Here is an 11,301-nt window from a genome sequence, read left to right as displayed (position 1 = left end):
TTTATTATTATTTAAAATTTTTAATTTATAATTGATTTTAATATTTTATTTTATTACTACACAATAAATTAACAATTTACTTGATTATAAGACGTTTGATAAAACTTAATACTTATTATTTAATAATTTAAATTAACTTTAAGTATGTTGACTTATAACTTATTACTTTAAATATTAAAATTGTTTGATAAAATTAACTTAAAATTTATTTTAAATCATCAAATTTATATATTTGTCTTCATAAGTTATAAGTATGAAAAAAATTAAGTAACATTGGAGGCCGTGGAATAGCAAATGAGATCATTGAGGTAATGATTTAAATTAAGTTATTAAATCACTTTAAGTTGTTAAGCTAATTTACGAAACACCTACCAATAAAGAGAATTTTCTTAAGGCAAAAACGCTCTGTTTTTATATTTTTGTTTCAATAGAATGAATATTTTCAAAATTAAAAGTCCATTTTATAATAATTTTAGAAATCGTTTTTAGTTTAAAACATATTTTTTTTAAATAAATATTTGATAAAATTTAATAAACATTTAAATTTTTTTTTAAAATCACTTATAATATTTTTTAGAAAAATGTTTAAGAGTGTGTTTGGGAGTAATTCTAGAAAGCATTTCTAGCATTTTTAACACTTGAATGATAAAATTTTTTAAATATTAGAAATATTAATAGGGTTTCCTAAAATCACTATCAAACAAATTTTAAAATTGATTCTCCTAAAAATACTAAAAGTAAAAACATTTAAGCCGTTTTATGAATATTAAAGTGCACTTGATAATGATTTTAGAAAATGTTTTTAATCTTTCTAATATTTGAAATTTTTTATCTTTCAAGTATTAAAAATAATATAAATACTTCTTAAAATCACTATCAAATACATTCTTAATTATCTAATTCTTTATAAAATCAAAATCATACATGCTTTGTGTCACTTTCAATATGTTTTCTTTTTTTTAAATATATATCTATATATTTATTTATTTATTTATTCTTTAAGATTATATCTCCTCTATCCTCGTCACATTACGCACTTTTTTACGCCCTAAGCACTTATTTTTATTTTTGACACGTTCGAAAGCATGGGAATCAGATTCAATACGTAAAAGTCTTTCGCAACGCATGTACCGTCGGTCATGAATTCGGAAAAAAAAATGATACCTTATCACCCTACTTTCCTCTAGTGAGGATTATCCTTATAATTTTCCCTTTTTTTTACTCGACCAATTGAATTCAAATGCCGTGGAAAACACAGCTGCTGATTCTGTTAATCTTTAGTCTGCAGATTGATATTTTATAGTTGGTGTTGGGGTTTTTTTGGTAATTATACCATAGACTTAAAAAAACGAACTATTTATCTTTTAATTTTACATTATTTTTTAAAATAATTTAAAAAGAAGTGACCAAAATATTATAACATAAAATAATATGAATTATAAATATATAAATATTATTATTAAATTAATAATTCAATCCCCGCACCATTTCTATATATGGAATTTTTTTCTCATAGTATTTGTAATGACCCGTATCCAATCATGTAGATATTGTCCGCTTTAAACCCAAGGGACCCTCACGGTTTTAAAACGCGTCTATTTGATTAAGAGAAGTCTCTACATTTATAGCGTTAGGAACATTCTCCCCTATCTGATATGGAACATCACAGTATTACAATGGTTGATCGACAATATAGCACAAGTGAGGAGCGCAACAAGCCAAGAGACAACTTGGTTGGATAAAAATTGGTTTTGGAAGGAATATTTACCATCCTGCAAGTAGGCTGACAAGGGAGAAATCTTCTAGGAGGGACCATTCTCTTCTTTTTCAAAAAATAAATAAATTTCACTACTTCTCTAAGCCACTGGATGGCCCTCAAGAGCATATGGGAATTGAAGAATGGAGAAGGAAGATCAAGAGATACGAAAAGCATACCCTCCAAAGTTGTAAAGACCTTTTTTTTGTTTTTTTTGTTTTTAAATAGCCTCCACGAAAGCTAGCGTACGCAGTCCAAAAGAAGAACCCTGACCAGATCCACGCAACCTAATTGCCCTTCAATTTTCCCAATTCCCCCAACTATCCTTGGAGTGATTCTCTAACACCCCACTGCTCATTTCTGACTCAGATCTATGTCATACCCTCAACTTTTTCATTTTTTTGATATATATAAATATATAGAGAGAGAGAGAGGGAGAGAGAATCAACAGCAGTGATTTACATCTATGGAGATGGAGAATCCAATTAGACCAGTTGTTTAATGGAGCAGGTGGGAAATCATAACAAAGTAAAGAAATATATGAAGTATTGAGCTTTGACATAAGACAGAAAATATTTTTTTACATTGGTCGCCTCCCTCGCCTAAAAGCATTCCAAAAGAACAAGCCCACAAAGCAGATGTCTGTGTGGGTGCAATGCAAAATAGCTAGCATTGCGTAGATTGAAAGCAGCACTGGCCCAAGTACTACATTCTCATTGCAGATACCGATTTTCCCACCTGATAATCTTTGTTTCTTAATCATATCTTTCAATTCTGCAGAGTCTAAGCCATTGGTTGGTTGAGTGATCTTCTGTCTTCCGGGCATATGCATGGGCTAAAGAACTTATTTTGTTAATCATATCTTAAAGACCTGAAGGAATCTTAGTTGTTCAACATTTTCAGCCACCCACAAACGAAAAGGTGACTTGGGCAAATTGCGGAAATGGAAAGCCTGGGGTCAATTGTTGAGAACCGTTAAAAGCAGCTAAAGCAAAGCAACCACAAAAGCTAGCAAAGCTTGAATTTTGCTCACATCTTACCAAAACTTTCCTCTTCACTCTCCACCTTTCCTCTTTCCCCACTTTTCCTTAGCCCCTAAGTCTTCTTTTCTTCTTCTTCTTTCTTCTTCTTTCTTCTTCTTTTCTTCTTCTTCTTTCTTCTCCTTCTTCTTCCTCCTTCTTCTTCTGCTTCTTCTTCTTCTTAACTTTGTTGCAGTGTCACGGTTAAGGAGATCTTCAATGGCAGAGATAGACCCTTACAACAATTCCCAACAGCTAGTTTCAGAGATAACCTCAACAACCCCACAAAACCAAGCCAACCCAAGTAAGTTCTATTCAGGCTTTCTATACAAAGCTCTCATTGTTACACTTTTTCTTGCAATTCTCCCACTGTTACCCTCACAAGCACCTGAATTTATCAACCAGACTGTATTCAACAGAAGCTGGGAGCTTCTTCACCTTGTTTTTGTGGGTATTGCTGTTTCTTATGGAATTTTTAGCCGGCGAAATGATGAAACAGAGAAGGAAAATCACTCTAAATTTGATAATGCTCAATCCTATGTGTCTAGATTTCTTCAGGTTTCATCGGTTTTTGATGAAGAGGTTGAAAGCCCAAGTGGGTCGGGTGAGAGTAAGGTCCAAACATGGAATAGTCAGTACCATAGGGGTAAACCAGTCGTTGTGGTTACACAGGAAAGCTCTGTTATTGATGAGCAGAGCAGTAAGGGGTCGAGAATTGGGGAAAAGCCATTGCTTTTGCCTGTTAGGAGCTTGAAATCGCGTGTTTCGGACCCGGGTGATGGTGAATCCGCTAATGGAGATGGCGGCATCTCTCGTTCTCTCAGTTGGTCGAGTTTAAATTCAGGTTCAAAGAGGTTCTCAATCAATCGGAGTACAATTAAGAACGGGGAATTGGGAGGTCTGGATCCTCTAGAACTGGAGAAAAAATTGGAGCAAAATGTTGTTCTTCCATCTCCCATTCCATGGAGGTCAAGGTCAGGGAGGACGGAAATGAAGGAAGAGGTGGATAGCCCTCCTCTGTATTCTCTTCCTCCATCAGTGGAGGAACCTAAAATCAACAAGCTCGAATCAAGGTCTTTTAGGTCCCAAAGGTCTGGATCATCTCATGCCATTTCTGTATCTTCTTCACCCAAGAAGTTATCTCCTTCACCATCATTTTCTTCACCAAAGAAACTATCTCTTTCACCCTCTCTATCATCAGAATCCCAAGCCAAGAGTGTGGAAGATTTTGCAAGGAAGAAGAGCTTCTATAAGTCTACTCCTCCTCCCCCACCTCCACCCCCACCACCACCACCCACAATTTCTAGTGTAGCTAGAGGTAGAGTATCTGGTGAGAAGGATTTTAAAAGAAGCATGACAAATGAACCCAAAGATTGGAGTAGAAGTGGCAGAGAGGACACCCTGAGAAGAGCAAATTCAGGAGTGGAAACAATACCAAGACCCCAAATTGATGGCTCACAAATGGGAAAGTCATTTAGAACACTTAGAGCTGGTGAACCAGTTGCAGGGATGAGGAAAGCTGCAGAAGTTGGGGATGATGAGAAAAAACCAAAGGAATTTGCAGGAAATATGACACAGAAGACAGGAAGAAAGAGGGTGGCATTTGATCAAGTACCAGTAAGGTCAGAGAGGCCAAGTCATGAAAGCCTCCCTTCTATGTCAAGGCCAATCCTCATGGAATATGAGAAGGGAGGGAAGAAAGAGTTTTCGGAAAACGTTTTCTTGGATTCCGATGAAGAGTCCAGAAGCAACGAAGAGAGCTCAGACAATGATGAGGCTGCCTCTACTAGTGTGGGCGATGGAAGCCATGATGTCAACAAGAAGGCTGATGAGTTCATTGCAAAATTCAGAGAGCAGATCAGGCTTCAAAGGATTGAATCAATCAAGAGAAGTGCACAGATCAGTAAAAACCTTTCTAGGTAAACATGAAGATCCTTAGACCCTTAGAATTCAAGAAAGATGGATATGAAAGCTGCTATCTAGACTCTTGACTTCCTTTTTTCTTTGTTTCATATTTTCTAATTTTACTTGATATCAGAGTTGTTTCTTTTCTTTTCTTTTTTCACATTTATGGTTGTGGGATGTAGAGATTGGCATTGGAGAAGAGTTTCTGATCTTGCTCCTTTGTTTCGATGATCATTGTTCTAACTTTTGCATTACTGTCACTGAGAAAATGGTCTCTCTTCAGCAAATCTGGCTCTCATTTGGTAAATAAAGAAAAAAAAAAATCTGTATAAACAGCCTCACAACCACTGGGGTTTGCATGGAAGCAAATAGATGTTGGTTTGGCTTTTGATTGTGAAGTCTTGAGCTCTGAGTTTCTATTCTTGAATGATTTAAGGTAATTGTTGGTATGATTATTATCAAAGTATGCATCATATGAGGAAATTAAACCTTACAATTTGCCCAAACCATTTGATTAATTGTAGAAGTTGGTCTCTATGAAATATCAATTTTCTTGTGCTTCTAACAATACAAAAAGTTCCCTTTAGCAGAAAAATGCAGCTTTATTCTTTTCCTAGATTTTTCAGATCACATTCCAGTTTAAAAACTCTCTGGTAATTGACTGTAACAGAGCCCATCAGATGCCAGTATTATTTTCTCTCTTTGGAAGCTTAAAATAACTGTTTCGAGGCTGAAAGAGATGTCCAGCTGAATCACTTGAAAAAGAAACCCTCAGTAGTTGGTTAATCAAAGCCATTCTTCCTTTGTGTGGGCTCCTCTTAATGAATGTAATATCCTACACCCAAGAGGGGAAAAAGTTGCGTTAAATATATGTGGATTCCTTTTAACCATATAAACGCGTTTTAAAGTCGTAAGAGCCCTTTGTGCTCAGAGCATAGTATTTATATGATTAAGAGCAGGTTGTTACAAATGATGTTAGATTTGATCCTCGACCCTAATGTAAGACTAAGAGTTTGTTTAACCTGCAAGGGAAATCTTTTTGTTTGATCTTGCAATTCATGGGACACAACTTTTGCATAGGGGTGATTGTGATATCTCATATTGAATATGGAAAAAAGTTTTTTATACTATATATGTGCGGGTTCCTCTTTAACCATGTAAACTAGTTTTAAAGCTATAAGCCCCGTTTGAGTGTACGGCAGACAATATCTTCCTACATAAATGCCATCTTTGATAAATGTTAAGAAATAGCAATACTACACTAGTGTTGAATGCTATGAAGAATCACAACTGTGAAGCCCAATCGGTTTGAAATTCTGGAGGTACTTACTGGTCTCATTTCTTGGAAGCATGGCAATAATTTAATCCATTTAACCAAAATGCCTACTGAGAACAATTGAACCATGTGGTAAGTCCTGAAACTTATTAGGCTTTAAGTACTGAATTTCTGGATTGGCAAGGCGTAAGACACTTACGGAAACCTTGGTGAAATGAATCCACCAAGCCAGTAGGTCTAGTTGAACCCAGTTCGATATTAATTCTATGCGAACCCACCATCTATGAACCTTCTTGATATGCCACATCCAGTCTTAATTTCCTGGGAATTCCAAACTCAAATTCTGAAACTGAGTCCCAAATAAAACAAAACAAAAAGAAGGGTTTTAGATGGTGGTGTCCCTATCTTAGTTAAGAGGATATGGAAAATTGGGTGGCTGAATTTATGAGTACCCACTCTGCTCTGAATCTATAAATACATTTCAATGCATTGCCGGAAACCCACTTGTGTTCCCTCAATGGGTAATTGTTGAAGGTATGCCTATGAGTTGTCCCCACTTTTTTCTGGGAAAGAAAGTGGAATATGTATTGTGAGATCATCCAATGTCTGCACTAAGTAATTCATACCTTGTAAGAATTACAGATATGAGAACAAAGACTTTCACATAAATGTATGTGCCCTCAAAGAGGGGGTATGAAGGAAGAGATAAGGCCTCCTATCCATATTTATGCCCATCTTTAATAAACTGGGAGCCCCTGCCTACCCTTCCCCTGAAAACATGCTCATTTATTTACAAAAACAGGACATTGCCTATTCTTTTCCTCCCTTCAACTATCATGCTCTGTCTCTCTTTTTTTCATCTCACCACTTCAAGACCTCAGCTTTTTAATTAATCATCGGCCTCTTGAAAAGTTTGCAAAGACAGGTGCAATAAGGAGTTTAGGGACATGATATTTACTCTGGCCCCCTTTTCAAGGGATTCATGTAGACAAATAGGGCAGAGTAGGCAGACACAACTATGCAACTAAGAAAATAATTTATGCAATTATGTGGCTCTTTTTGTACCTGCTCGGTCCTAAAGGTGGTTAGAAAAAGGGGGGGAGTTTAGTACAAAAATCCTCAGATTAATTGTCAAATTAGTCTTTTTCTGTAATCTCACTTTTTCGTGTCAAGCTTTATGTGTGAGATCTCAGATCTGTGTCACTTTAGGGTTATGCTGTTGTGATTTTTTGTTTGATTAAACTATTTAAATATTTTTATGTAAAATAAAAAATATTTTCTTATAAAAAATTTGTACGTACTGTTTTATGCTAATTTCTTTAATATTAAAATTTTCACTATTATTATATTTAATCATCAATAGTTATGTTTTTAAATGGTTAGAAAAAGAATTATAAAATTAATAAATTTGTGTATGAATCCAGCTATTTTTGTGCAAGACTGAGAACAAGGCTGGAAGGATTAAAATAAAAAAGGAAATAAATTGAAAGAAGTCTCCATAATTGGAACAGCCGGGCTATGTGATTGAAGAATAATTCTTGGTGAGGCCGGTAGAAGGCTAGAAGCAATGACATCAGGGAAAATTCCGGGGAATTAGGAAACTATTTACAACTTACAAATTAAAAAAGAAATGGTCCAATTTACAAAACAGCCATAGAATCCGATATATGTCGTCCCCACCAGATCCCGAATTTCAGAATAATAAACAAAGATTAGATGAAGGAGAGATTCCTCTGTAATCATCATACTTGATTTATATTTTTCAGACCACTACATCTCTCTTGAACTTAAGTTAAACAATTAGAAAAGGACCACTTTACAGCCAAAGTCCCCTCTTCCGCTACCTGGGAAGAAGTATACAAAGAGTACCACCAAAATCCCGAGAGAGAGAACTAGGCTAGAAAAGAAAAGGTTGTCACCTCCGCGAAAGAGAGAAGAGATGGGTCAAATACTCAATACAACAAAACATGGTGACCCACCAAATCACGTTCTAGCAACCATTAAGACTAGATGGAAATTGATTCCACTATCCAAACTGTTAAAACTGTTACCCTTCCCCTCCTTCCTCTCCTTTCGTACACATAATTTTTAATGACCAAAAAGCCCTTCGACAACTGTGATAATCAGGAGCGAGGATGGAGGGCGTCGAAGGGGCGGTGGGGGATGGGAGTGGCGGTGGCCCAAGGGTTGATGGGGATGGGACGGTGGTGGGTGCTGGCCATCTGGTGGGAGCGAGCCTCCGACGAGGGAGGTGGGACCGCCACACGCTCACATGATGGGCACATGGTGAGGGTTGTGGGTGGGGTCATTTGCATGTAGAACTGTGGGGAAAGTTTCAGTGCTCTCAGCTCATTCACCTCCTTCTGCAACCGTCTGTTCTCCTCCGTCAGATTCTCGCAGCATCTCTTCAAGAACTCACAGTCAACCTCCGTTTGCTTCAACTTGGTCCTGTCAAAATTTCCCCACTCAAAACATCAGGCCCCAAGGGTATAACTGTAATTCTACACTTTTTAATGCCGAAAATGCCCTTCAGACATAGAAGAATTGTCTCACCTTGCCCTTCTGTTCTGAAACCACACCTCCACCTGTCTTGGTCTCAGGTTCAGTTGCTTAGCCAAGGCCAGCTTTTGCTTCTGCAAGTATGAACCCCTCCATTTTCAGCAAAAATACCAAAATACCCCTCGAAAGAAAAATTTCTCTTTTTTCCTCCTTTTTCTCAGAAACCAAACACAGAATCACTGTAGGCTACTTACTGGATTGAGAGTGTTGTGTTCTTTGAAGTTTTCTTCGAGAATCGCGGACTGATCCTTAGAGAGTCTAAGCTTCTTTCTCGAAGTGTCGCCATCTTCTTCGTCGCTGATTCCGCGAGAACAAGCTCTCTCCATCTCATGCTCGTCTCCGTTTGCTTCTCTCTCGCTTCTTTTCCCGCTTACGCTGGAAATCGTGCTGTTTGGTGATGAAACGCCGGCTTCTTCTTCGCAGTCGGCCGTCGATGGCAAGCGGTTCACATCTATTCCACGGAGGAAGGATCTGGCATCGCCTCTGCATGTCTCTGAGGTTCGATCTGCAGTTGAGACTATATATTAGTGGAAATGATTTGAGGACAGATGGGCTTAGTTTCTATTTGAGAGATCTGTGTGGTTTGCGTGAATAATGATCAAATGACGAGGGCCTAAAGTATAGATCTGATGAACGATCGTCAAAGAAAAGTGGATTTATCAAAATATTTGAATCTGAGTAAGAAAAATAGCAGTGTAAATGATCGGCAAAGCGAAAAGGAAAACAGATAAAAATAAACAAATGAAAAGGGCTTTAAAAAAACCTTTTAAAAGACTAGTTTAAGTACTCGTCCGTGCAAAAAAGCACCCTGTTCAAAAAACAATCCCTTCACACCGTTTGGATGCTGAGAAAAGAAAAGAAAAAAGAAAAACAAAACAATTTCTCCAACCACTACAGATAGGTCCTTTTTTCTCCATTCTTTCTCAGCACCAGAACGGGACCAGATCTGAAGCCTCTCCAAAACAAACAAAATACATGCAGATCTAAAAACTCGACCATCAGGCTAACTAAAACCAAAAAAAAAAAAAAACATACCAGAAGAGGGAAAGGCGTCGTGCCATGAAGGTTTCTGAAGAGCGAAGGGAGAAGGAGAAGGAGAAGAGGAAGAGGCAGGAAGCAACGAAGGCATCAGATTCAACTGTAGCGGACGATGTGCGTCCTGAGGAAAGCTTAAGCTCAAGCTCAAACCCAAGTCCTCCTTGTCAACCATCATGATAAAAGCCCAAAAGAACTCCTTGCTGTGTAGCTTGTCTGAGTAAAATCACAGTGATTTAGGGTTAGGGTTTTGATGGCGTGAAGCTGAGAGAGAGAGAGAAGGGGTGGATGGTGAAGGGAGTGGGGGTGAGGGAGGGGGTTATATAGAAAGAAGAGAGAATAGAGGTGGTGGGGGGCGGGGGAAAGGGTGAAGGTTCAATCATGACTTTGTGTCAGGAAGCCAATTATCTCAATCATGGCTTTTGCCCCCAAAATAATACCTAACTCTGCTTCTTTGTCCTCTCCCTCCCCCCTTTTTACCCATGGTAAAAAGTTCGTTTGTACATTTGTACTCTACCTCCTACTCTTTGACTGTTGACTCTACACCCTCTCTTTCCCTACCATTTTTTATTTATTTATTATTATTTTCATTTTTGTTAACAAATGCTGATAGAAAAAAATAAAAATTAATAATCTAGAAAATTACTTTCATAGATATAGAAATACCTTTATTGGTTAGGTAAAGGTAAAGCTAAAATGGTCAAAGTAATTTGTAGTTATTCATATAAGGCGGTGGAGTGTGGGACATTAGAAGACGTGGCATTTGGAAGATTATACTCCATGTGTAAATTTAGTATTTTATGATTAAATTTGCAAGGAAAAAGGAGTGAGTTGGGCTCTAATCTTAGGAAAATTAAGACGACTATTCTCAGCAAAGTCCAACCAACTCTCAAATTGAAAACACAGTTTTAACATCTTTTCAAATAATTGAACTCATTGCTTGCCCAATTTCATTTATGCAAGTTGAACTAATTATGGCAATACGTCGGCTTGATGAAACCGTTTAACACCCTATTTTGTCTATATATTTGAAAATGATGAGTTGAAAACAGTAACTCTGTGGGAAATGGATTTGGATTTGGAATAGGAATCCCTAGCAAATCTGATGGGGGGCAGGGGAGAGGAGCAGAGGAGCAGACCACCCAACCGCAAGATGAGGCAATGATATGCAAAAGCAAGGGCAGAGATGAATGGAGGGGGAGTGAAAATGAGGACAAGCATGAAATCAAAGAGAGAGTGGGAGAGACATACCAACTTTATTGCTTCATAAAAAACGTGGGTCCCCCTCTCTCTCTTCCCTTATCTTTGAAAAATCTCACCACGAGGGGGTCATGCCTACAGACAAAGGCGTCGCTTTCTTCGCCTTTTCTGTTGATAAAACCCCATTTTCTCTCTACTCCTCCCCCCCCGCGCGTGCTCTCTACGCTGCCCTCTCCCGGCTTCATCCTTTCTGCCTCCCCTCCCACCCCCCTCGTGGAGTGCGTGGGGTTACAGGTGAATTGGCCTAATAATTGTTGTTTAGGAGTTCTCAGAGATGGCTCAGAGAGCCGACGCCATTAAAAGGTTATGATTTTTGAGCGGCTGCGGCCTCTAGGTTTTGAAACGTCTTGTCAATAATTACTTTTTGGATCCACGTGTACGGCTGGAGGGACTGGTATATGGTCCTTCATTTAATTGGAAAACATCGTACGTTGCCATATTTCATTCTAATCTTGCTGTCACGTGCCATCTCATGCTTCCTCTCTCTCTCT

General features: G+C 37.8%; 2 protein-coding genes across 3 annotated transcripts; one reads left to right on the top strand and one right to left on the bottom strand.

Annotated features, from left to right (window-relative positions):
- The first annotated feature begins 2,434 nt into the window (after nucleotides 1–2,434).
- Nucleotides 2,435–4,967, top strand: LOC117922032 (WD repeat-containing protein 44). Its single transcript, XM_034840050.1, has one exon. The coding sequence runs from the start codon at nucleotides 2,995–2,997 to the stop codon at nucleotides 4,696–4,698; it is 1,704 nt and encodes a 567-aa protein (XP_034695941.1). The 5' UTR covers nucleotides 2,435–2,994; the 3' UTR covers nucleotides 4,699–4,967.
- A 2,535-nt stretch (nucleotides 4,968–7,502) lies between these two features.
- On the bottom strand, nucleotides 7,503–9,848 carry LOC117923211 (homeobox-leucine zipper protein HAT4-like). Of its 2 annotated transcripts, none has more exons than XM_034841440.1 (4): nucleotides 9,551–9,848; nucleotides 8,710–9,026; nucleotides 8,510–8,589; nucleotides 7,503–8,404 (listed from the first exon to the last, which is right to left on the bottom strand). In XM_034841440.1, exons 1-4 carry the CDS (start codon nucleotides 9,726–9,728, stop codon nucleotides 8,080–8,082), a joined length of 900 nt encoding a protein of 299 aa, XP_034697331.1. In that variant the 5' UTR covers nucleotides 9,729–9,848; the 3' UTR covers nucleotides 7,503–8,079. The 2 variants fall into 2 exon arrangements, with proteins under 2 accessions (XP_034697331.1, XP_034697337.1); XM_034841446.1 differs by having other exon boundaries at nucleotides 8,710–9,020; nucleotides 9,551–9,847.
- Nucleotides 9,849–11,301: the final 1,453 nt, after the last annotated feature.

This window comes from Vitis riparia, chromosome 1 (assembly GCF_004353265.1).
Source record: "Vitis riparia cultivar Riparia Gloire de Montpellier isolate 1030 chromosome 1, EGFV_Vit.rip_1.0, whole genome shotgun sequence".
NCBI classification, from domain to species: Eukaryota; Viridiplantae; Streptophyta; class Magnoliopsida; order Vitales; family Vitaceae; genus Vitis; species Vitis riparia.
The sequence above is the reverse complement of the archived record's forward strand: the minus strand, read 5'-3'. Positions and strand labels throughout refer to the sequence as shown.

Coding starts and splice junctions, on each gene's coding strand:
- LOC117922032 (XM_034840050.1), top strand. CDS start 2,995: ATGGCAGAGATAGACCCTTACAACAATTCCCAACAGCTAGTTTCAGAG.
- LOC117923211 (XM_034841440.1), bottom strand. CDS start 9,728: ATGATGGTTGACAAGGAGGACTTGGGTTTGAGCTTGAGCTTAAGCTTT. Junction 9,027..9,550: donor CGACGCCTTTCCCTCTTCTG/GTATGTTTTTTT, acceptor ATATAGTCTCAA/CTGCAGATCGAACCTCAGAG. Junction 8,590..8,709: donor AACACAACACTCTCAATCCA/GTAAGTAGCCTA, acceptor TCATACTTGCAG/AAGCAAAAGCTGGCCTTGGC.